The 25,079-nt window shown below is 39.9% G+C and overlaps 2 protein-coding genes across 3 annotated transcripts; one reads left to right on the forward strand and one right to left on the reverse strand.

The window, feature by feature from the left end:
- The first annotated feature begins 504 nt into the window (after window positions 1-504).
- On the forward strand, window positions 505-7,946 carry LOC123756703 (uncharacterized). Its single transcript, XM_045739953.2, has 3 exons — window positions 505-860; window positions 3,978-4,181; window positions 6,452-7,946. Exons 2-3 carry the CDS (start codon window positions 4,049-4,051, stop codon window positions 7,633-7,635), a joined length of 1,317 nt encoding a protein of 438 aa, XP_045595909.2. The 5' UTR covers window positions 505-860; window positions 3,978-4,048; the 3' UTR covers window positions 7,636-7,946.
- Window positions 7,947-9,282: 1,336 nt separating this feature from the next.
- Window positions 9,283-23,587, reverse strand: mRpS9 (mitochondrial ribosomal protein S9). Of its 2 annotated transcripts, none has more exons than XM_045739955.2 (10): window positions 23,443-23,587; window positions 22,094-22,244; window positions 19,704-19,807; window positions 17,999-18,172; window positions 17,396-17,481; window positions 16,623-16,698; window positions 16,002-16,127; window positions 13,761-13,916; window positions 13,282-13,444; window positions 9,283-9,472 (listed from the first exon to the last, which is right to left on the reverse strand). In XM_045739955.2, exons 2-10 carry the CDS (start codon window positions 22,125-22,127, stop codon window positions 9,381-9,383), a joined length of 1,011 nt encoding a protein of 336 aa, XP_045595911.2. In that variant the 5' UTR covers window positions 22,128-22,244; window positions 23,443-23,587; the 3' UTR covers window positions 9,283-9,380. The 2 variants fall into 2 exon arrangements, with proteins under 2 accessions (XP_045595911.2, XP_045595910.2); XM_045739954.2 differs by having other exon boundaries at window positions 23,378-23,579.
- Window positions 23,588-25,079: the final 1,492 nt, after the last annotated feature.

The raw sequence follows: 25,079 nt of genomic DNA on the forward strand, positions 1-25,079 counted from the left end.
ATAGCTGGGTATTTTTATATATTTTTTCACTAAATATATACATCAGTAAGCTGGCTAATATTGCCCTGAAACGTTTGTTTAGGTTGCAAATATTTAGATAGGAAAATAAGCCAAGTTAAGTGTTATAAGTTTAGTTGCAAAATTTTGCAACAAACTTTTTGGCTTTTGTTCGGTAAATATACTAAATACTCAAAATTTAACTTCGGACTCATTCAGCTAACATTAAGAACAGAAAATTATCAAATATATTCAATATACATCAAAACTACAAAGTGAATTCAGTTGCATAAGCTGATGCAAGGCCTTCTTAGTTAAACTTTGGATGACTTATCTACACATCTTTCCCTGTTTGATTTGTTCTGTATATGCTTTATTAAAACCAATTATTTATTTTGTATTTTACTTTAATATATAGTCCAATCAAATTATTTACCACTGAATGATCAATAACTCAAAATAATTTGTTCCAAGATATACACAGAATCCTAAGTAACATTGCATTCCTAAACGAAGCACCGTCATAACAGAGATATTACTGCGCTCGCCAAACTAGTTTTCTCAAATATCTCTAAATTTCTCCTTGTATAGGTCATTTGGTATACTTCTAGAGTTTTAATATATATTTGAATAGTGTTTTACATAAAATATATGTATTAATTGTAAATAATTTATCTTTGTTTAAGAGCGGAAGAATATGTTGATGAAAGGAGAGAGTTTTTCCGCGGAGGAGCGAGCAGTCTCCCCCATGTCGACACCCAGCCAGCACTCTGTTATTACCTCCGTGTTATCATCGTCAATATGGTAGTTTAACGCACCTACGCCCACGCGCCCTGTGCGCAGTACACCGCAAACATGATGGAGTAAGTATAAATCTGAGAGTTGAGCGCAGAAGTGAATGGAATGGGGGTTAAAAAATGTAATTTTTGTGTGAGAAATGTTGTGATGGCGGAGAGGGAGTGTGTCGACCCTGGCTGGTGGCCCTTCTCGGCCCCCGCCCTCTATGACGCATTTACTGAAATATTCCTTCACACAGTCACTTTCCCCCGCTAAACTAACCTTAACATAATTTTACCTCTTCTTGAGGTATATAGTATAGTCTAGAACAGAATTTCAAGTTGATTGGCGTGTTATTACTGTGGTAACATTGGCAAAGGTCTCTACCCACAAAATAAAAGTTAGACTATAACGTCATAATGTATACAATACCTTAGATATAAATGGAATTGAGTTTGAAGAGTAGCGATACCATAGAATGGTAGGACATTTGGCCATATTTGTTAACCTACTTGTTGAAAGCTCCCGCTTGATTGTTGCTTATATTAAACTTCCACTTTGGTTAGTACTTCACATACAATCTTTATCCTAAATGTACATGTTGGTTATTTTGTACACATGTAGTGTTGAGCTAGGAGCTATGCTGGGACTAAATTCTTAGACCCACAGTGGGCCTCTATTCTAAGGATGTAGACAGTGCCTTAGTGAAGGTTGCAGTGGAGGCGTGTAAGCAGGGACAACGAAGGTGTTTTATCCTTGTGGGCATTATTACCAAGAGTACGTGTAGACCTGGTGCCCGGGCCGAGCGGTGGGTGGGAGGTGCACTTGGCTAGTACAGTGTGTGAGGAAACATTGAGGAGCTGGAACATGGTGAGGCCATGCTGAAGGGAAGGCATCAGAAAGTCTCGCCTTGTGGACTAGTAGAGGATCCAGCTCCAATAGGACATAGCCAGCCTGAAGAGTGGCAGCCTCTGGCAAGACAGGTTGCATTATAGAATGAGGATGTAATCCAGTTGTCTTGTGACTGCATACTATATGCAGGTAGAAAGTGAGGAGTGGGCAGTCACACACCCTTGGGAAATGATTATAAGGTGGGAGGATCTGATGGATGGCAGTCTCCTAGCAAGGTAGAAAACATCACAGGCCTATTCTGTTGTTGAGGGGAGTCAGAGACCTGTGTGACCCAACTGTGGGCACTAAAGAAATTCTAGCTGTTGTGCCTGACAGTTCCCCAAATAACTTTGGCTCCAAATGTGAGAATGCTGACTTGGGTTTCAGGATCAGGAGGAAAGACAGCCACACAGTGCCCTCACAAGGTGAAACCAGAGGGAAGGCTTAATCCCTATAGGATGAACCACAGTGTCTCAAATGCCTTGTATATTTTGGGGGAAAAGCAAGTAAAGACATTACTGGTGGCTAGAGATCAGCAACCACATGTTACACCACTTCACAAGTGAAGGAGCCAAGGACACAAATCAACATAACAGAGCAGAAACAAAATTTTGGGTACGCAAAGACAGACCAGCAAAGGGACTAGTCCCAAAGATGGAAAACTAAACTGTTGGCCTCACTCAGTCCCTTTAAAAGCCCTGAACATCTCCCTCATCACCAAAGGTAGAGGTCCCAGGTACTAAACCATCCATTAATGTAGCACATGGAACTTTAGAGAGGGAGGACCACCAACAAAGGTCTGTCACTCCTAAGAGCTGAAGGCAGTCTACACCAAACAGGGGGGGGGGTGGGACTGCAATAAAAGGACTAGGTATCAAAATTAACCTGTTTGCAGCAATTCAGTGGCATAGTTACCATCTCTGAAAAGAACTGCACATAAAGCAGCCCCTTTGAATAAATGAAATGGCAACATTGGGCATAAAATCTAAAAACTGTAATTTAAAAGTTGTTAATACAAAAGCTTAGCCATAGCCTAAAAGTAGCATCAAAACTTGTCCCACTCCTAAATGTGAAACCACACAGGTACCATAAGTCAAAAATGTGTACTCAGCAAACCCCCACATGGTATGAACTGACTGAGACAGGATGGCTCCAACAAGTGGAAAGCTCTCCAAAACTCTAGCAGAGATTTGAGTCTTAATGTACAATATAAATTTACACTTGTATGACTAGGGAAAGTGGGGGGAGGGGATGACCACATCAGTCAAAACAAGTGGTGATATTAATGAACACCTGCAATGCCAGAGCCTAAAAGGCACAGAATAGAGGTGATGGTACAAACTCTCTTCCTAACTTAACTTTAAGGAAGAAAGCTAGATACTACACATAGTAATGACAGCAACCAGATACACTGCCGGGTGGTATAAAAGAGTAGCCCTGAACATATTGGAAGATCAGCCACCACACCACCCAGATTCAACCAGCAGGGTAAGTGGTTCTGGGTCACCTGGTAATTTCTTCACAAGCATTATCCCTCACCACTGAAATTAGTATCTTAGCTTGAACCAATTCATTAGTCACAGGGAGGCTGAATATAACTGTGAGAGGGACGTGTGTGTGTCCCAGCTAAATATGCCACCATACTTAAAGGGGGTAATTTTTCTTAGATTAAATATTTTAGTTATGTAAGTAATTGGATAAATTAGATAGGTGAGAGCAAAGACTGTTTGTATTGCAAGTATTTTTTAATTACTGGATCATGATGAAAGGTTGGAAAATGTGCTAAATTTTTTATGGGGGGTATCAGTTCAATTAATTTATTATATAATTCATTGTTTAGTTTTTTAACATTTTACAGATTAATAAAATATTCAGTTCTTTTACTTAAATTGAATTTGATTCCCACAACTGCATTAGGCTCATGTGTTTCCATGACCTTTCTGGATTTCATTCTCATTTTCCTTGTGTAATATAGCTTTATTCCCATTCTATATAAACATAATTGAAGATTGAATGTGTAGCTCTTTTGTTTTCAAATTAAGTACTATTTAAAGATTATCATTTACACAAGTAGCAGAAATAATATTTAAACCTGTATTGATTATATTTATACATTATGCAGTACCGTATACTTAAATGACATTAACTAGAAAACTTGTTTGTTTCTAGTACAATACTGTATAGATACAGTATACTGAATCAGTGTGTATGAATAGATTGCTCTGCTAGACTAGTAAAGTTTAAGGCTGCACTTATATCCAATATTCTCTACCTGTTATGATGTATTATTAATTACTCTTGTTTTATTGCAGGTTTTCTTTAATTACATTGGTGATCTCACCAAGGAGTTTTATATTGATAAAAAGAAGAGATATATATAGCCATGGAGTACAGCAGGATGGCCAGTCTGGCCTCATGGCCTTTGGAGTGTGATCAGGATTTTTCCTTGGGGGCCAAAGCAACATCTTACCTACCTACTGCCACATTAGATCCCAGCTGTGACGATGCCATATTTGGTGAGTTTTAGAAGCATACATTAGCTTAATCAAATCAATTTCATATATAAATTAACTTTTTCTCGCTTTCATGGAGTGGGGGAGGCATAAGTCTGGAGAAAAATAAAGAATGCAGTATAATGAAAGATTATAAGTACCATATTAAATAAATCATTGTTGTCTATATCAACATCATAACATCATGGATAAACAAGCCCAACCAACCAACTACTCATCCACAGCATTACTCCACTGCTTCATATGACAAGGTTTATAGTTGCGCATTGTGAATCGTCATATTCACAACTGTGAATCCTACATTCACTTCTACAAACTGTTTCCACCCAGTCTTGTTCCTATGCATTTTTCAAACTACCTCTCACTTGCACAACCATACCCACCCACTTCCTTTACAGCCTTCTGTTACTCTGTAAATCTTCACCAGTTTACCATTGTCATCTGCTCAACATATAGTGCCTGAATAATCTCGGTGTGCTTCCCTCAACCATTTAGTTTATTGAGTTCTTCAATCCACAGTTCTCAATGACATTTTTCTCCTATTATCCATTTCTACTGCTCCAACTCTTGGTTTTTTCATGTCTATACATTCTCTCAACTGTACATGTTATTACTACCACTCATGTGTAGCCCTCTGTTCACATTTATTTTTGTCGGCGTTCAATCCCCGACCGTCCAAGTGGTTGGGCACCATTCCTTTTCCCCCGTCCCATTCCAAATCCTTATCCTGACCCCTCCCAAATGCTATATACGGTAGTTGTAATGGCTTGGCACTTTCCCCTGATAATTCCCTCCCTCCCCAGTGCATTGGCTCTGATGCCATAAAACTGCCAGGTTCTGGACTTGCACAGGCCTATTGAACATCAGGACCAAATTTATGTCGTGGTCATGGAGATGAGGGGAGCTTGGTGCTTTAAGGTCAACCTTATAATAAACGGTAAAAAAACACCCAAGGATCTGTTGTATGGAAATGCTGTGTGTTTATTTTGTTTCACAAGTGTTTGCTAAGAGTTGTGTGTGCTTTTACCTGATACTTTGCACTGATTTTGGGAAGGGGGGAAAATAAATTTTATTAAAGTTGCTGCAGGTCAGATAAAATCTTGTATTGGGCCAGGTGTGACCCATGGAATGTAATTTGGAGACCCCCCTGTCTAGCAGATACAGTCTTGAGGTTCTGTCCAATTTCAATGTAATAGAAGTTAAACAGGGATTTTTTCCTTTGGATATGAGACGTGTGGCCTGGTCACACAGTTCCACTTGCAGGGAGCTTGCAGTGAATGGTTTTCCCATGGACTGGAATTGTTGGGATTACCTGTACCGCTTCCTTCTGGTCCAGCTCTTTGTTGGTCAAATTGGAAGCCTTTTGCAAATTGCATATTCTGCTGGCTCTTCTTTGGTGACTAGTTCAGCACATGTTGTACATTGTCACCATCCTCCCATTCAGGGGAATCCATCTCTCCCAGGTAGTCAATGACCTGCCTGCCTTAGATTGTTTGAGTTCAGTTTTTGAGCCATTTGTCATCACCTCCTTCTTTGACGGGAAAGTCGTGTCTGCTTAAGCATTTCCATTATTTTTTCCTTTTATAGTGTCGTCTGCGTTCTCTTTCTACGTTGGATCTCTTTCTGGCTTTCCTGAAAGGAACATGTTTCAGACTTGATACACTTCCAAAGTCAGTTTTTCTATCCCTTCTGTAGGACTTGTATTACTTAAAACAATTTCCCATGGAATGTTTGTAAGTTCCCTGTTTATTTTCTCCCAGTCTATCCTTTTATTAAAATTGAATTTACTGAATAACCCCTCTCGCTTGATCAACGTTTTAGGTCTATTCTGAGTATTGATGGTCGTTTGCACTTCAATGAGCTTGGTATCTGATATCGTAATGTCCCTGATAATGTCTACATTGTTCGTAAAGACCAGATCTAGAATATTTTCATTTCTCGTTGGCTCTGATATCGGCTGGTTGAGTGAAAATTTGTCACAATCAAAGTAGTTCTCTAATCTGTGGTTGGTTAGGTCCCGATAAATTTCCTGGTATATTATTATTGTTTGCTATTCTCCATCTGAGACTAAGCCTTAAAGTTGAAGTCATCATGTTTGATAAAGTTTGTTACATATCAATTTGCAATGGTTAGATTATAGATTACATACTTTAGTTTTATTTGGTATTAGCATACTGTTTCTTATAGCATTCCTTGTGAACGACCATAATTTTAGTATCGAACTGGTCTCTGATTTTGTAATGGTAATATAAAATGTTTCTTCTTACTTCCAGCCCTCCCAGATTGGATGGAGAGCAGAGAGAACTTGGGTCTTGCCAACATAAAGCTGTTTGATGATGTTGCATTTTCCCAGAATTTGGAAAATGACATCTCATTTCAAGATCTTGATGTGGCTGGCAATGTGGATGATTATAATTTTAGTACACTTATTAAACCAGAAGATATGCTTATTAAACCAGAAGATATGTTCATTAAACCAGAAGATATGTTCATTAAACCAGAAGATATGCTTGTACCCCTCTCAGAATTGCCGCCACAGACAAGCACCCAAGAGGGTCTCTCGATCAACCCCAAATCTTTAACATCAACAACCCCAAAGATTATCATCCGTATGAAAAAGGTGGCTGTATGTACACCTACGATAAATACTAATGATTATCTACACTTACCGTGTAAAGTTTTGCCCACTTCACAGTCATCCTACATTCCAAGCACAAACAACTCACAGCATATGCAATCGACCTCTCCCCTTAATGCTGCTACCAGTATTTGTGATGCTGAAGACTTGATCAATGAAGTGGTTCAGATGATGGAAAATAAAACAGACAGTAATGGTTTTATTACTATGAACACATCCTTAGATTCCTCCATGGTTGAAGCTGACATGGATGATTTACTTTCACAATTAGAATCCGGTAGTACCGATTTGGAGTGTTCTGATGTTTCTTCCTGGGGTTCAGAACCTGCATCACCTGTATCAATCCCTTCACCAGTGCCGTCAACTGGTAGCCTTACTCCAGAACGATCCTGTAATGATTCTCTCTTCCATTCTCTCTCATCTCCAAAATGTAACAAAAATACTCAAAGAAGTTCTCCATCACATAGTGAGGAAAACTTTGTTGAGTGGATTCAGACAGACGAACATTCTTGCTCAAGTTCACCGCGAAAAAGCAAAGTTTCGCGCAAAACCTCATCACTTCGAAGTATACCATATCCAGAGAATAGACGAGAACGAAAGAAAGAACAAAACAAGCAAGCAGCTCTCAAATACAGACAGAAGAAAAAACAGGAGGATGATGAACTGATGTCACAAATAAAGGCTGAGGAAGACAGACAGAAGCTCCTGAAGGCAAAGTATTCAAATTTGAAACAAGAGCTTACTTACCTTAAGAAGATCATGAGAGAGGTATTCATTGCCAAAGGAGTGTTATCAGAAGATGCTTTCAAGAAAAAATAGAAGAATGGCACCAAATTAGTACAAAAAGTGGCAGTGTGGTAATTTTCAGATTGTAAGTCTTTTTAGTTTTATATTTTCATGAAGGCAAGATGATGTTTTGGCCCCATCCTGCACTCCATAAGATGAAAAACTGGGTGTGGTGTATTCCTACGGAAAAAGTAGGACAGTCAATATTATGAAGGCTTACAGCTAGATGTTTAAATTTGGATGTCCTACTTTTCAGAGGGAAGTTTAACCATATCCCCAGAGCCTGACAATTGTTTAGTTAGACCAAAATTTTTCAGTATGGGTTAATTTATACTGTACAGTATTTAAAAACATTTGTCAGGCTCTTACTTGGATGAATTTTAATATTCTATATACTGTACTGGATTTTATTTTACTTTTCTAGTGTAATGTTAGTAAAAAAAAAAAAAAAAAAGTATTCTTTCTTTTCCTACTAAAAATTTTTTAGGAAACTTAAGACAAATTAGAATTCTATTCTTGTTCCAAAAGCACTGAATTGCACTGAGAAACTACACAAAGCTACAGTATAATAATCCACTCACAGATCTGACAATTTCTCTCGGGGCACGGCATACAGGCCACGTGGACTGTGGCAGATGAGTGGTCTCTAGCTAGACCTGGGCCCATATTCACGAAGCAGTTGCGCTTACGAACCTGTTCGTCTTTTCTCAACCTATGGCAGCTTTGTTTACAATTATTAAACAGTAAATGAGCTCCGAAGCACCAGGAGGCTGTTTATAACAATAACAATTGATTGGGAAGTTTTCATGCTTGTAAACTGTTTAATAAACGTAACCAAAGCCGTCAAAGATTGAGGAAAGATGTATACATTTGTAAGTACTTGCAAATCTGGCCCCTGCCCTTTAACCTTGTAAGAAACGACATGCATCAACAATAATAATAATCATGTCTCGAGTACTGAGCCTGACTTGTACAGTAAAAGGATGGTACAATATAAGAATTTTAATGTATTCTGTAGTAATGTGGAACATGCAAGTAGGATTTTGTTATAGTGGCTCAATTGTAAATACACAAATGTTCATGGTACTCTGATTTTTCACAAATAGAAGCTAATACAGGCTAACTAAGATGACACATTTACTTATGCTTGAAGTAAAATGTTAGAGACATGGCTAAAGCTTATCAGCCCATCCTAAGGTTTCCCAACATCAAGAAAAAAGTGTCAATTTAAAGTCATCTAACTTACCAGAGGACCCAAAACAAACCGGGACATTACATCACTTTCACGAGCCAGCCGCTTCGATTTTCTAGTACAACAACGTTTGGCCTTGTATACCACACACGATCAAAATACAGCATTTTTTGTAGGACAGGTTGAACAAGTACCAATATTGAGGATACTGGTACAATTATTAACTAGTGGTGATCCAGATGGCATATCGTTAGGAAAAAAACATGATCAATCATTTAGGCATAATTGGTGGTGATTGCCGGTTTCCCTGCATCAGTGGAATTGGCAAAATTCCATGGCATAGCAGTGCCCATGGAGAGGAAATATTTACAGTTTATTTTCTTTATAGCCTGCTTATAAGATATTTATACGAAGGACAAACTTATTTTAAACATGGTTTGTGTCATTCTAATTTTTTTTTTTTGCCAGGTAAAAATTTGAAAACATGATTGTGAGTTTATATTTATTAAACCACATTCAGTACTGTACAACTTATAAGAATTTTAAATCAAGACCTGCACAGTTTAAGAGTATTGCACTATGATTTTTAACGCTTTTTCCAGGTATACTTTGCCCTGGCTCCCTTCCATCCAGGCTTCTTCCTCTCACGTCTTCTAGGGTCAAAAGTGATGAGTCCAGCTGGAAAACCAATATACATGCATGTAATTATTTTATAATGTAAAATAACATGCAATATGTCTTTCACAAATCTAGTGTGATACCATCCATCAAGTAGGACTAGGTCCTTTCATACTATAAGTATTTCACAAAATCTCATCCTAATTTCTTTATTAATATACAGTAGTTCCTATCAAGACATACCACTGCATAACTAAGTCTGGTTCTATTGCACAAGTAAGTAAGTAATTATCAAAAGAAGGCACCAAACCGGGAAGGCTATGTAGCACCATCAAATACGCAAAATAATCAGAGGGCGCTAAATATCACCAAGGATGCCAATACGAGAACAAAAACGCATAAGGCGAACGATATCAAAAGTATCCGAGTCACCAAGAATTCTATCGAGGGACAGGTGACCGCGAGGGGCGGTCGGAAAGCAAGACACACGCTCGTCCTGGAAGTCAGGACATGCACGCCCGTAAGAGGGACAATGCAACTAGGACAATAAGGAGCAGGGTGGCGCTCCATCAAGTGACCATGGGTTAAGCGAGTATGGCCAATACGCAACCTCGCCAGAGCTGTTTCCCACCGCCGGTTACGGTGGAAGGAGGATGGCCACGAGGAAACACAACATTTAAGAGTACGTAGCTTGTTACCAGTAACAGACAACCAAGAAGCCTGCCAACGGGTAAGGACCGAGGAATGGATAACCGGGTAAAAGTCGGAATGCCTTTACGAGAGATGGGACAAGAGCGGACAGCTTCCTTGGTGGCAGCATCCGCACGCTCATTTAAAGACACACCAATATGGCTGGGAACCCAACAAAACTCAACCGACTTAAATTTACTGTGAACAAGAAACAGCCAATGCTGGATCTCGACAACTACTGGATGGACTGGATTAAAGGACCTGAGAGCCATGAGGGCACTACGAGAGTCAACAACAACTACAAAGGAAGACTGACAACGAGAAAGCAGGAGACGAAGAGCATAGAGAATAGCATAAAGTAACGCTGTAAAGATGCTAGTCTCCGGAGGTAAGCGACACATATAAGTGCAATCAGGAAAAGCAACAGAGTAGCCAACACCGTCCGCCGACTTAGGCCCATCGGTGAAGACAGAAACGGAGCGGGAGTGAGAAGAAAAGTGCTCAAGGAAAAGGCGTTTTAGAACCGTAGGAGGGGTAAAAGCTTTAGTGATACGGGTCAAGGAAGTACAAAACCACGGAAGAGGGACTCTCCACGGGGGCAAAGAAGGAACAACACGAGGAGAAACATTAGAAATACGAACGGAAAGTGAATCCTGGAGGCGAGATAACCGGACAGAAAGAGGGAGGTGGTGAAGAGGAACAGGAACCGCAGGAGGGGTAAAAGTTAAAGCACGACAGAGGCGAGAGGAAGGATGTTGTAAGGACCGCGCAAGATAGCGAAGACAGTAGCGATCACGGCGGTCCTGGAGAGACAAAGCCAGTGTCAACATACAAGCTAAGGACGAGAGTCGAACGAAAGGCACCAGAACTGAGGCGCAACCCAGTATGGTGCAAAGCATCAAGACGGCGAAGAGTAGAAGGAGAAGCAGACGAGTAAGCAGGGCAACCATAATCGAGCTTAGACAGGACAAGAGAGGAATGTAAAGCAAGGAGAGTGCACCTATCTGCCCCCCAAGAAGTATGGGACAAGACCCGAAGGAGGGTAAGGGCCTTAGAGCACTCAACACGGAGGTAAGAGATATGGGGAGACCAAGACAAACGAGTGTCAAGGAATAACCCCAAAAGCTTCGCGGAATCTTTGTATTCAAGGGGATGACCATAAAGTGACAAAGAGGGACGAAGAACAACCCGTTTCCGCGTAAAAGTCATGGCACAAGTCTTAGAAGTAAAGAACTTGAAGCCATGATCGGTGGCCCAAGACGACACGGCATCAATTGCAAGTTGAAGCCGGCGCTGAAGGAGAGGCGAATCATCACCCTGACAGCAAAGGGTAAGATCATCGTCATAGAGAGCGGAGAAGACACCAGAAGGAAGAGAGGAAAGAAGACCATTGAGGGCAACCAAAAAAAGAGTAGTGCTCAGAACACTACCCTGGGGCACACCTTTGTATTGCTGAAAAGAGGCAGAGAGAGTGGTACCAAGGCGCACCCGAAAGGAACGACGAGAGAGGAAGCTGCAGAGAAAGAGAGGGAGATGACCACGAAGGCCAAAAGAATGAAGCTGAGATAGAATATGATATCGCCAAGTGGTGTCGTAAGCCTTTTCCAGGTCAAAAAGGACGGCAACAACGGAGGTCTTCGCAGCAAAAGCAGTACGAATATAGACCTCCAAGTTCACCAGGACATCTGTCGTGCTGCGGCACTTGCAGAAACCAAATTGAGAAGGGGAGAGGAGGTGATGGTGTTCCAGGAACCACATCAGACGAACGTTAACCATACGTTCAAAGAGTTTGCAGACACAACTTGTGAGAGCAATAGGGCGAAAGTCCTTAGGGGAAGTACCCACCCGCCAAACACACACCGAAACTACGACGTTGGTACAACGTTCGAACAAGTTTTAACACCTCCTAACCAATTATAACAACCAATATAGCAAGTTGTAACAACGTTCTAATACGTCATAAACACGTTAAGCCAAGATGTAACAACTTTATTATAAGGTGTAGCAAGCGGAAAATAGAGACAGTTTCGGTTTGTGTTTCCAGGGCAGAGACCCCGGTTTGCGAACATGGAGGACAACGGCATCGAGCCAGTCCTCAGGAACTGACGACGACTCCCAGATCCGATTATACAGACTCAGTAAATACAGAGACGTGCACGGAGGGAGATGGCGAAGCATCTCATAATGAATACCATCGGAGCCCGCCGCCGTAGAACCGCAGAGGGCCAGGGCAGAACGAAGTTCAGAGAGAGAGAAGGGATCATTATAGGGAAGTTGAAGACGAGTGCAGAAATCTAAAGGACGAGACTCAAGGACAGGTTTACGAAGAAGAAAAGATTGGGGAAGATGAAGACCAGAGCTAACAGAAGAAAAGTGGGAACCCAGTATGGAAGCGACCTGCAACGGGTCCGCCACAAGAGTATCATGGAGGTGAAGGACCGGTGAAACATCGGGAACGAATTTACCCTCTATCTTGCGGATACGCTTCCAGATCTGGGTCAGAGGGGTTTCGGACGTAATTGTTGAGATATAAGATGCCCAACATTCACGTTTAGCCGTACGGATGGCCCTTCGGGCCACCGCACTCGCTTTCCGAAAGAAAAGAAAAGAATCGGTCGTCTGCCTACGGCGGTGCCTCTTCCAGGCTGCATTTAAATGTTAAAAGCTTTGGTATTTATGACTTTGGCGGGTAGGCGGTTCCATAGGTTTATAACCCTGTGGGTGAAAAAGCATCTCTTGTTCTCAGATGCTTTTATCACTGCGCACTTATCTTGATAACACTATATGACTGCATCTTGTTATCTTTTCTGTAAGTGTAACTGCATCCCAATTGTCCTCATTTGTTCGTTCCTTGAGTTCAGCTGCATTGTTCATAATTCCATCTATGCTGGTTCATTACTAAGGCTCTCATTAAGCCTACATTATATTCATCCTTGAGAAGAGACTTGAGCTACTTGTTCATATACCTTTAAGATGTTATGATTTTGCTTGTGTTCCTTACTGTTACCACAATCATCTCAAGAATACTATTCTTTAAAATATTTTTTAAAACAACTACACATTTACTGTACATTCTTACCTAGCTAAGAATGAGATATGTAAATATTGAATGAAGAATGTTTGTGTTGTAATTTTTACACATTTTATAAAAACAATTGATTGACATGAAAAACACCAACCTAGTCTCATTTTCTCCACCATATCTTCATCAACAAAAGATCGCAGGGCCAATGATATAGCATAACGTATAGCCCCTGACTGTCCAGTTGTTCCACCTCCCTCAACATCAGCTACAACATCAACTTTCCCTATCAATCCAGTAAACTGTAGTGGGAATATAATCTGCAATAAAGAAGAATTTAAAGTTAAAAATTACCCAAAAATTAATCAATATATTTGAAGCAACACCTCTGAATTATGCATATGATTTATAGTTAAATTTAAAAGTATAAAGAATTATCCTCCACAATGTTATGTAATGTATACAGCAATAAGATAGAGAATATTCATGTTTAAATTATGATTACAAGCAAGTTATTACCAATTATGACTTGCTATAAGCATTTTAGATGACAAAAAGAGGCAGATTAAGTATAAGATAGTAGATAAAATATTTAATATCAGTGCTTAAAGCATAATTGTAATATATAACACCAACCTGCTCTCGATCCTGAATATTTTTAAAATAGAGAATATCTTCACCATTGATAGATATCTTTCCAGAGCCTCTTCCATAAACAGTCACATTTGCAACACCCCACTTCCTTTTACCTCTGGCTACCATGTAAGGTGTTCCTTCTGAAGTAAACATTAGCTGAAAGAAAAAAATAACCTTTATTATTGATTTTTACTCAAACAATTATATTCAAACAGTGGCACAAATATTAAAACCATTCCATGATCACCATTGTCACCTTGGCAGTCGCACATGCCACAAATTGGATGAGAAAAAGTTGCCTTAGTGTTAACAGTCCAGATGATGAAATTCAAGATGGCCACCAGCAAGAAGAAAACAAAACAGCTAGATTTTCGAGGATTCATTGAGGAAATCAATGAATAAGCAGTCTACACAGCAAGCTGGGAAAATTAGGCATTATTGTGAACTATCATGTTGAAATAAGTAAATTGAGAGAAAATAATGACCATTTGAGTAGCAAGGTCTTTGATCTTGAAGGATTAGTGAAAGGAAAGGAAGAAGAAAGAGATATTTGACATTCAGTACCTTTTTCCCTTGAGTAAAACCCAAGGTAAAAGGTTTGGATAAATCAACGATGTCTTTTTGGGAATAAAGTATGCAATGCATTATAAACTGGAAGAAAATGAGGAAGACGAAGCAGTTTAAAAACCTGATTTCAGGAGAGGAGATTATGGGGAACTTAGAAATTTGTTTAGTAATTTGACTGGAAAGACAAGAAAATAAATGAGATGTATGTAAAGTTTTGTGAAATATATGATAAAAGAACAAAAAAAAAAAAATTATACCAAAGCAGAGATGCAGAACCAAGAAACAGGATTGGTTCTGCAGAAATTGCAAGAAGGCCAGAGACCAAGACTCAAAAATAGAATCAATATAGGAAGAGGCCAAACCCCCAAACATACCAGTGATACAAAGATGCTAGAAACAACTACTGTACTGTATATGACAGTGAGGAGGCAGAAAAAAATTTTGAGAAAGGGATAGCAAACAAATGTAAAACAGAACCATTTTTTAACCAAAACAGAAGATTTTTAGTGATATGAGAGGAAAGTTCCGTGACTATTTTGTACCAGGACAGAATGTTGAGTGATGAATCGCTAGTCCTCTTCAAGGAACGACTTACGTTCAAGCAGTACATCCCATCAAAGCGGCACCGGAATTGGGAAGATAAATTTTAATGATTGTCATGCCCTTCAAGAGGACCTGGACAAAAATGTATGGAGCACCACTTGGCAAATGAAATTTAATGTGAATGAATGCCATGTTGTGGAATAGGAGAACATAGACCCCACACAACCTATAAATAATGTGAGAAATCTTTAAAGAATTCTAATAAAGAGATCTAGAGGTAGGTCTAGATAGAAAATTATCACTTGCGGACCACATAAAGAACATTGTGCGAGGAGCCTATGCTACACTTTCTAACTTCAGAATTGCTTTTAAATACATGGATGGCGAAATACTAAAGAAATTGTTCATGACTTTTGTTAGACCAAAGCTGGAATATGCAGTGGTTGTATGATACCCACATCTCAAGAAGCATATCAAAAACTAGAAAAGGTGCAAAGACATGCTACTAAGTGGCTCCCAGAACTGAAAGATAAGAGCTACAAGGAGAGGTTAGAAGCATTAAAAATGCCAAAACTAGAAAATAAAAGAAAAAAAGAGGCAATATGATTTCCACGTACAAAATACGTACAAAATAGTAGTGGGAATCGATAGAATTGATAGGGAAGAATTCCTGAGACCTGGAACTTCAAGAACAAGAGGTCATAAATTTAAACTAAGTAAACAAAGCTGCCGAAGGAATATAAGAAAATTCACGTTCACAGAGTGGCAGACGGCTGGAACAAGTTAGGTGAGAAAATGGTGAAGGCTAAAACCGTCAGTAATTTCAAATTATATGACAAAGAGTGCTGGGAAGACTGGACATCACGAGCATAGCTCTCATCCTTTAGCTACCATTTAGGTAATTACATGCACCAGCATATTACTGTTTTACTGGAAGAAAGTGAGTTCCAAAACTCAAGAGTGGCATTAGAGTATCTGCAACATTTACACCATTTCAAGTTCTAATTTTTAGAATTACCCATGGATGGAGCTTCATTCCCAAACTGCCTTCTGTGTCAGCATTGACACTAACAGAAAACACTTTGTATTCCTGGTTTCAGGCATTTCTCTTATATGAGTGCAATTACCTACCTTTGGTATATCTTTATGTTTAATTGTTGATGGTACATCCTTTCTGTACTTCATGATGAAATCCTTAGCTCTGTAAGAGTATGGATGATCCACAAGACGATTCATCGATCTGATGAAAAATTCATACTGAAAAAAATTGAAATATTGCTTACTTCTTCAACAAATTTACTAAAATTCATGTATACAGTATACTTAGCATTAATCAAGTGATATATGTAATGAAACTCCCTTTTCTGATAGGCCCTCAGTAGCTTCCTAGTGGTTGTGTGCTGGTATCACTAAGCCTGAAGCTCATGCTAGACCTCTGAAACATTCGTTGATCTACTGTTAATCAGGACAAGAATTTGGTTCACTCTACAAGGGAAGCATGGGGATCAGATAACTATCTAAAGCTGAGGAAACCAATCAAAAAGGATAAATGAAACAAAACAAACTACTACTTTAAAACAAAATCAAAATGAGGAAAACAAGGCAAATGATGGACAGCCAGGATATTTTTGATTGCTTAGAGAAAGATGTTAATAACCTAGGTTATGGTATGATGACTGAGACAGAATGCATTTTCTCTGTTTAGGAAGATGAATCTCACTAAAAGACTGCACACTCTTACTGAATACTTACTTGTTCATCTTTCAAATTTTCCACCAGGATACCTTCAAGGTGCTCTTTTGTAACCCATTCTGAACCCTTAAAGTCTCTAGAAAGAGAGAAAATTAAATTTTTAACATGACTATTAATCGTTATACTGGATAACAGCTGGTACTGTATTACTATATCAAACATTTCAGTTTTGTAATGATTTGGTCAAGTCATCATTAAAACCAGTTCGTCTATATTACTAACCCTTCCCAGAAATACTGCCAGAACAAAAAATCCAACATTGAATGTAATGAAATGCCCTTTTCTAGTGGGGCCTTCAGTAGCTTCCTGATGCTAAATTCTGATACCAGCCAATACTTTGTGTCACACTAGATTCTGATAAATCATAACTGTCAAACGGGTATTCTGTATTCAACTTTGTTACCTCAGTTCTGGTCCTAGGACTTTCATTTTGGTATCAATGTATACGCAATGAAATTCCCTACAAGAGTATATGCATATAATGTCCAAAACCGCAGCAAGACCTTCCCGAAAACGCCGCTACTGTTGCCGCACGGAAGACTCAATGCTGAGTCCTCGCCGGACTTGCCCCTGTTTTACGGACGACTCATCGCCGGACGAAAGTGATAACACTTTCGCCCGGCAACGAAATAAATGCAATGCAAAGAAAAGAACATTTGCAAATATTTTAATCTTGACTTATAAAATCATTTTATCAAGTAAATTCCATGTAACAATAATTATACTAAACATTAAAAGTTGTAAATTATGATTCATATAGCTATTATACTCACAGTGCTCTCTCCTGATCTTGATGTATGTTGACTTGCATCATTCGGTCAGAGAAGCGATCCAACTCTTGTACTTTCTCACTTAAGTCCTGAATGAAAATAGCATTTAGTGAGCTTACTACCAATTTAAAATTATATTATAATTAGGCTTTGAGTTATATAAATTAAGCTCCTTTAAAAGTGGATGATTCAGCCGCTCTCAAAGGTAAGGTCCACTATGTCTGAAGGAAAGCAACTTATAATCTTACAAGACAACACACTGTTACAGGGACACCAAAAAAAAATTAAAAATATTTCCTGCAGGCTCATAATGGTGCTAGTGTCACCAGAGATTATTCAATCTAATCCAGAATTACTGTCATGGTTCATTCATAAAAATCAATGCCCTTCTGCACCTTTCCTTTCATACCTTCAAACCTTCACACACAAATCATCTCATATAAGGTGCAGCAATGGCCTCTGTGAGCACACCAGTCTTATTATGGTTCACGGTAGGCCTGTGTACATCCGGAGGCATGGTAGTGTTATTGGTGTGTTTGTAGTACCGGAAAGTAATAGTAAAACCATTTAAAAACTACACACTATGTAGTCTTGAAATAAACTTACATGCAAAACTTGGTAATATTCAGGATATGCTGTGTAAAAGAGGGGATGGAATGGACGCCCATTTTCATCAAATTCTGCAAGCTTTTTCTTTGCAAAAACCTCAGTGGGATGCTTCATCATTGGACGAGCATGTGGTTCAAATAATCCAGATGGCAACAGGTATTGAATAGCTTTCTGAAATAAAAAATATAACATTGAGTGGAATAAAATTTCCCTTTCTGAGCAGCTCCCCTCAGTTAATTTCCTAGTCAGGGCCAGGATCTATCCAGTATACTGCTCATTTGCCCCTCAGTTACAATTAACTTTTCAAATAACCTTGTCATATAGTTTAGGGATGGAGAGATAGTGGAGAACAAAGCTTAATCAACACCCCAAAATGTACCATTTGATGAGACATCAAAGATCAAACTTTAACTGAAATGAACAGCCCTTTCCTAGTGGGAAACTTAGTAGTTTCCCCCTAGCTTGAAAGAATTTGTGACCAAGAAAAACAACACAAACAATTGCTGCTGTAGGGAAAATAATCCATCTGTGAAGCATCTGACAATTACCAGATGGTGGTCCAAGCCACCCTGGCTCCCCATCAGCCCAAACTACTACAGGAAAGGAACAGACCAGGGAGCAATTTAGTGGCCACCAGAAAAGGGTGTTTCCTTCCATTCAATGCTTGATTTCTGGAAGGATTTCCTCAGTAGCTGCCCTAGATAATTCCCTGAGGTGCATCAGCAGAGGAGGCCACCTTTTATGAAAGACAAAGAAAAATCCAGCATTGAATGTAATGAAACATCATTTTCTGGGTGAAGCCCAGGAGGCTCCCTGAAGTTATCCGAACTGATATAGTGCTTTATTAGTTTGGGTCATCAGTCACAGGAGTTCTTTTACCTACTGGGGATCACAAGCCAGAACCTGGCCCCCTCAGAGAGGTGCAGAGAGCAATGGCGTATGAGCACTTTACATTTAAAGTACTGTATGTCATATTCTGTCATCGACCACAGAAACTAGCGTTAAATGTAATGAAACAAATTTTTCTGGGGGAGCCCCAGTGGCTCCCTAACACCTTTCCTCCCTTCGGTCGGCGGTTTTTCATCATTGAAGAACTGGAGTGGTGGGCTGCTGGCTCCGGTGAGTAGGCTCCCCCCTCCCCCTATGGGGGAAGTGGGTAACGCTAATGAGCAGAAGTGCTAGTTGCATGAAGGTTCACTTGCTTGGTTTCTTTCTAGGGGAGTTATTTTGATCTTTTGGAATGTAGATTGCATAGATTAATCACACAGTGGTCTGTTTTGATTCGCCTACCTTTCTGGGTCCTTCCCCAGTCGATGGCAATTATGACATACTTTAAATGTAAAGTGCTCATAGGTCATTGTTCCCTGTGTCTTTCTTGAGGGGACCAAGTTCTGGCTCATGGTTCCCGGTAGGCATAAGGACTGTGGCTGATAACCCCTAACTCATATAGCACATATCAGTTTGGATAGCTTCAGGGAGCCGGCAGGGCTTCCCACAGAAAATATAGCATCTTAATTTCAGCACCTTGTTCAATGTGCCACAAATTGAAAAAGGTTGAAAATCTCTGACATAAAGCATAATCTTCACTAAAAAATATCCCAAATGTTAAAACTCTATCCACTCTAAATGCATTACTCATGATACAGTACATTAGAACTCTCTCCACTATGTAAGCTGACCTGAACAGTTATAAGGCACTTACATCAACATCCTCATCAGTGAATGTTTCAGGATCTTCCCCCATCATGTTAGCAAGGTGGCGACGACCAATTTCATACTCTCCAATTTGGTTGAACATAAATGCATCTGTGTAAAAAACCAGCGTTGAATGTAATGAAACACCATTTTCTGGGTGAGTCCCGGAGGCTCCCCAGAGCTATCCAGGCTGAATGGATATGTATATCTTTCTGGCATCAGTCAATGCATGAAGTTCTTGCCTACCGGGGACCACGAGCCAGAACCTGGCCCCCCCTCTAGAGAGGCACGAGGAGCAAAGGCCTATAGAGACCCCCCTGTGGTTGGGAGCATTCTATGTCTACCATCGACCAGGACACGCACCCAGAAAGGTAGGCGCCCCAAAACTAACCCTTATTCTGGTAAAACTATTACAACCGAAAGCCGAACAAGTGGACAGAACTCCCCAAATGAAAATTAGCAAACTAGCATGATGTCATCATGACCCATACAGCACGGCTGGAGGAACAGGCTCGAATGTCTCCGCCGCCACCCCTGAAGAGGAAAACCCCCGCGTCTCAACCCAACCAGACCCTGCCCCAATCTCAAAACCCGCCTACGGTTTGGAGCCGGAAGCAAGGGGAAGGAAGTATGCACAACAGAAGGGGAAGGACAAAGAGGAGCAGATGGAACCGGAGTCGAAGTGACTCCCACCCCCAAGTCCGGACCCCTTAACCCAAACGGGGCAGTCTCGAGGCATCCGGGGCCTGCAACCAACCTAGAGCGTTGTAGCAACCTAAACCTAGCATGCAACAACGCAGCTGCCTGCACCTGCACATCATTACCAGTGGCTTGGGTGAACGGGAGCACGTACAGATGACACACATTGCACGACTCTGGGTCAAAACAATCATCGACTCAACAGGCAGCATGGTGAAGGCAAAACAGGCGAGTGTCACCCTGAGACAAGGGGACAAAGCAACCTTCAAACTCGCAAGACACAAGGGGGGACTCAGGGGTCACATCCATCGGACCACATAGCCCCCGTGGGGTTTCCCAGGGCCCTTAGCCATGGTTACACGCTAAGGGAAGCCCAGGCAAGGTACTGCAAACCGACACCCAAGTCTACCAAACAAACTGCTAAAGCTGAACTCCAGGGACATGTCCACTCACAGGGGCCAAGCAGAGAGGACCACCAAACACAGAAATATAGATTTATAAATATATATACCCCAAGAACAGCAATGGGGGACCACAAAGGCAGATCCCCCACCTCCACCTGGCAGAAAACAAAAACATAAGAATCAGCCAAGAACTGAAGGTTGGATCGCAGGCGGATGGGTTCGGGGCTTCCCCTTCTCTCTCCCGGGGAGGGAAGGTGGGGGGGGGGGAGTGCGCAGACAGCGGCGCGGTGACATGATGTCAAGCTAGATTACTAATTTTCGTTTGGGGAGTTCTGTCCACTTGTTCGGCCTTCGGCCGCAATAGTTTTACCAGAATAGGGGTTTGTTTTGGGGCACCTACCTTTCTGGTTGCCTGTCCCGGTTGATGGCAGATATAGAATGCTCCCAACCACAGGGGGTCTCTATTGGTCATTGCTCCTCGTGCCTCTATTTTTTTTTTTTATTAGTACATGATGTACATCTGCATTAGTAAGAGGCCAGGTTCTGGCTCATGGTCCCTGGTAGGCAAAAACTCCATGCATTGACTGATGCAAGAAAGATATACATATCCATTCAGCCTGGATAGCTCCGGGGAGCCGACAGGGCTCCCCCCAAAAATGTCTATAAGTTATGAAAACTTAATTTATGAATCATCTAAAATATAGTACAAAGTACTGTATTTTACTTTAGTTATTACATAGAATTTAAATAATCTGCAGAAAGCTTAATGGACAATATGAGATAGCTCATTTTCATCAAACCACTAATAATGTACCTTTCCAACATACAGTATGCTTAAAACTTTCCAGAGTTTCCTTCCATACTCTTACTTGATAAATCGAACTGGGATCTCATAATGATTACAGCCTTGAATCCAAATACATTTCTGCCCTTATCCTGAACAGATCCCTACTAATTATGGGCGTAACATAATACAGTAGTAGTAGGATCCTTTGGTTGTTTCAAGTGTTGGTTAGACATATATGAATGAGATTGGGTGGACATAAATAGGAGCCGCCTCGTATGGGCCAATAGGGCTTCTGCAGTTACCTTCATTCATATGTTGCTCTTATGTTCAATGGCTCCCAGATCATTTTCACAATTCGATTTTTGCAATTTTGCTATAATTAAATTAATATTTGTTACCTGATAAAATATTTCCCTTATTTTTCAACAATTAATAGCAGCTCTGATAAACATCTGCTTCTTAAAGTAAATATATTAGTTTAATATGAAGTTAGCAATGATGTCTTACCATGTGCCTGTGCTTTCTCTTGATATGCCTTCATAGCCTTATTAAGTTTAACAAGCTGGTTACCACTCTCAGATTTCACAATTTCTGATGCTGTAGCACTGGATAGAGGGCTGTCTAAAGTTTCAGATGTAGTACTATTCCAACATTTAACCTGAAATAGAATAGTATCCTTATAATATAGCTACACTTAGTACTGTACAGTATTTGGAAAACCTACAGAGGCTAGGATTTATGATGATGTAAAAATAAAGAAGAGCAGAACCAGCTCCTCTCTTGGTAGAGAGGGCAGGTGGTCTCTCCGTCTCCCAGCCTGTGGTACTTAAGGGCCGGCTCACAGACTGGCCTCCACACTCCAGTGTCATCCTCTATGCCTCTACTCTGCACACTATGCACAAAATATTCTAGGGTTCATGCTGATCCCATTGATGTCCTGGGACACCTGTCCTGATCTCTGCAGCCTGTTCCCTCCCTTGCATCTATGAACTGCCCCAAGCAACAGCAGAAGTGAGGATGCCTACACTGGTGGCAATAAACATTTCTACTTTGGTTGAGTCTCACTCTAGGGATATCAAAGAGAGAGAATTGTTTCTCGTGTGGTGACCGTGAGTTCTATTACAGCCTTCTAGGAAGCGCTTAAGGTCAGGAATGGCATTGCAATTCAGAGTTTTATAGATATATAAAGAACACTTGAGAGTATGTGCAGAGACTAGATATTTAACATGTTCAAGGATTTCATAAGGGAGCATATTGGTGTCTGGGACTGGAATTTGTGATTGTTCTAATTGCTGATTTTTGTTCAGTAATTAGGGGTCAGAGGTAATTAAGGGGGGTGGTTTTGCCAGGCACAGATACCATAGATGAAATATGGATAAATGAGTGAATAATAGAGTAACTAGGGCAGGGCGAGGAACATAGTACTGTAGCTGACTTTGGAGAGAATGTGTACTGTTTTAAAAACCATTTTAGTAATATTTTGTATATGGCAATGGAAATTTAGTTTGTTGTCAATGTGAACACCAAGGGACGTCCTATCTATTCTGCTCACAATTTGGGTATTGTTAATTCTTAATTTGATTGTTGGAAGTGTTGTCAAACAAAATGTAAAATGTTTTTGTCGATGTTAGGGTAAGTTTATTAGCAGTCAACAACAAAAAGAACTTAATAAAGTTCAGTATTCACCATGTCATTTAGAATAAGTTGGTTAGCATGAGAAAATGAAGGTTGTATCATCAGCAAATAGCAGATTGCCTGTATATCTGATAATACAACTCTTTCTATAATTACCTGTAATCCAGAAGTAATTCTAACTTGCGCGATATACGAATTAAGAAATGGTTTTGCATAATTACGCAATAGGTGACTGAAATATGCAGACGCCATGTTTATGTATTCTTTGTTGTGATTTACAACACAACGTGAGCCCCCCAGCTGGCCGGGGCGGTGAGGGTCGTGTTGACACCAGCGCTGCCACCTCCAAATGGCTGAAAGCAGGGTTGCTAGACTCAAATTGCTAAAAGTAGCGAACTGACGGTCTAAAATTAGCGAATTTGTAATAAGAGTAGCCTAATTTTTTGTTTAGTGACTGATACGGGTTTCAAAGTAATCTATTATGATATATAGAGTACATTAAAAGATTTTAATTGTTTTATTAACAATATCTGCATATATATATTTAACCAATATGATAATATGATAACTTATCAATATTTACTGTTTGAAGCTTAATGGGTGTGAAGTCCTTCCACGTCTTTACAGTTGAAGATTACCAAGATCTTGATCTGCATCCACAACCTCCTTCTTGTATATTGCAGACTCATATTTAAGCATTGACATGAGTGGTTCAAATGACGAGCAACAAGTTACTTTTTCTTTATGATGTGTTTTGATTCTCAAGACTGATGTCAAAAGCTCAAGTCCCATTCCCATTCAAGATTTCAGTTTAGTTTTCACAGACGTTACTCTCGAAAATATCCGTTCAACCAGGGCATGACCGATTGGCAAGCTGTATATTTTCAACACAAACTCAGCGAGGTCAATCAGTATGGGATCGCCAGCATTGTTTTTATTTTTATTTATTTATGCATATACAAGAATGTACATAAGGAATGTGAGGATACAAATATGGTAATTACAGTCTTGTAAAGCCACTAGCACGCGCAGCGTTTCGGGCAGGTCATTAATCTAAGAAAATTTTAAGGAGGTAAATACTTGCAAAATTATAGACAAAAAATGATAACAGATTACATGAAATGAAAAAAAGATGAGAGAAAATTGTAGGTACAGTATATTAAAGCACATAGGTAGCTAAGATTGATTGCTCTTGACAGTTATTGTCTTGTTGGTCTAAAATGACGATTCAGATGTCGGAATTTGTCCCTTACAAATGTTGGACTAGTCAATGGTTAACAGTAGGCTCCACTGACTTTCAATTTCACTAAGCTTAGATTGGTCAGCTAATACTAACGGAAGTTCCGAAAATGGTGGCCATGTAAGCTAAGGCATATGATAGGTAACAGATTTTTAACCTTTATATAGTTTTAGATTTTTCTTTATATAGATTTTTATAGTTTCAACATTACTTAGAATACAAGAAAGAAGCTATTTGCAAGCTTTCACTAAAAAATTATCACATCTTTCTTGAACATTTTGAAACTTTTCCTGGGTTGTAAAATTGTTTTCTGTTAGTGGGGCTGTTGGACTCGGCTGTGATTTGTACAGATTATATTATTAAAGCATAAATAATCATCATTGAGTTTCTTAATATTAATAGCCCAAAGTAGCCCAACTTGCGTTTAAACTAGCCCAAAAAGTCGCAAGTAGCGAAATTAAAAATTTGGGAGCGTGGGGCTCTCAAAAGTAGCCGAATTCGCTACTTGTAGCCCAATCTGGCAAACCTGCTCTCACTCCCTGCACCTATTTTCATTTTCAAATTACGACTTTTTACACCAAAAATATGCCAATTACTGAAAACGGCGATGGGTCATAT

The sequence above is a fragment of the Procambarus clarkii genome, chromosome 26 (genome assembly GCF_040958095.1).
Source record: "Procambarus clarkii isolate CNS0578487 chromosome 26, FALCON_Pclarkii_2.0, whole genome shotgun sequence".
In the NCBI taxonomy this organism is placed as follows: domain Eukaryota; kingdom Metazoa; phylum Arthropoda; class Malacostraca; order Decapoda; family Cambaridae; genus Procambarus; species Procambarus clarkii.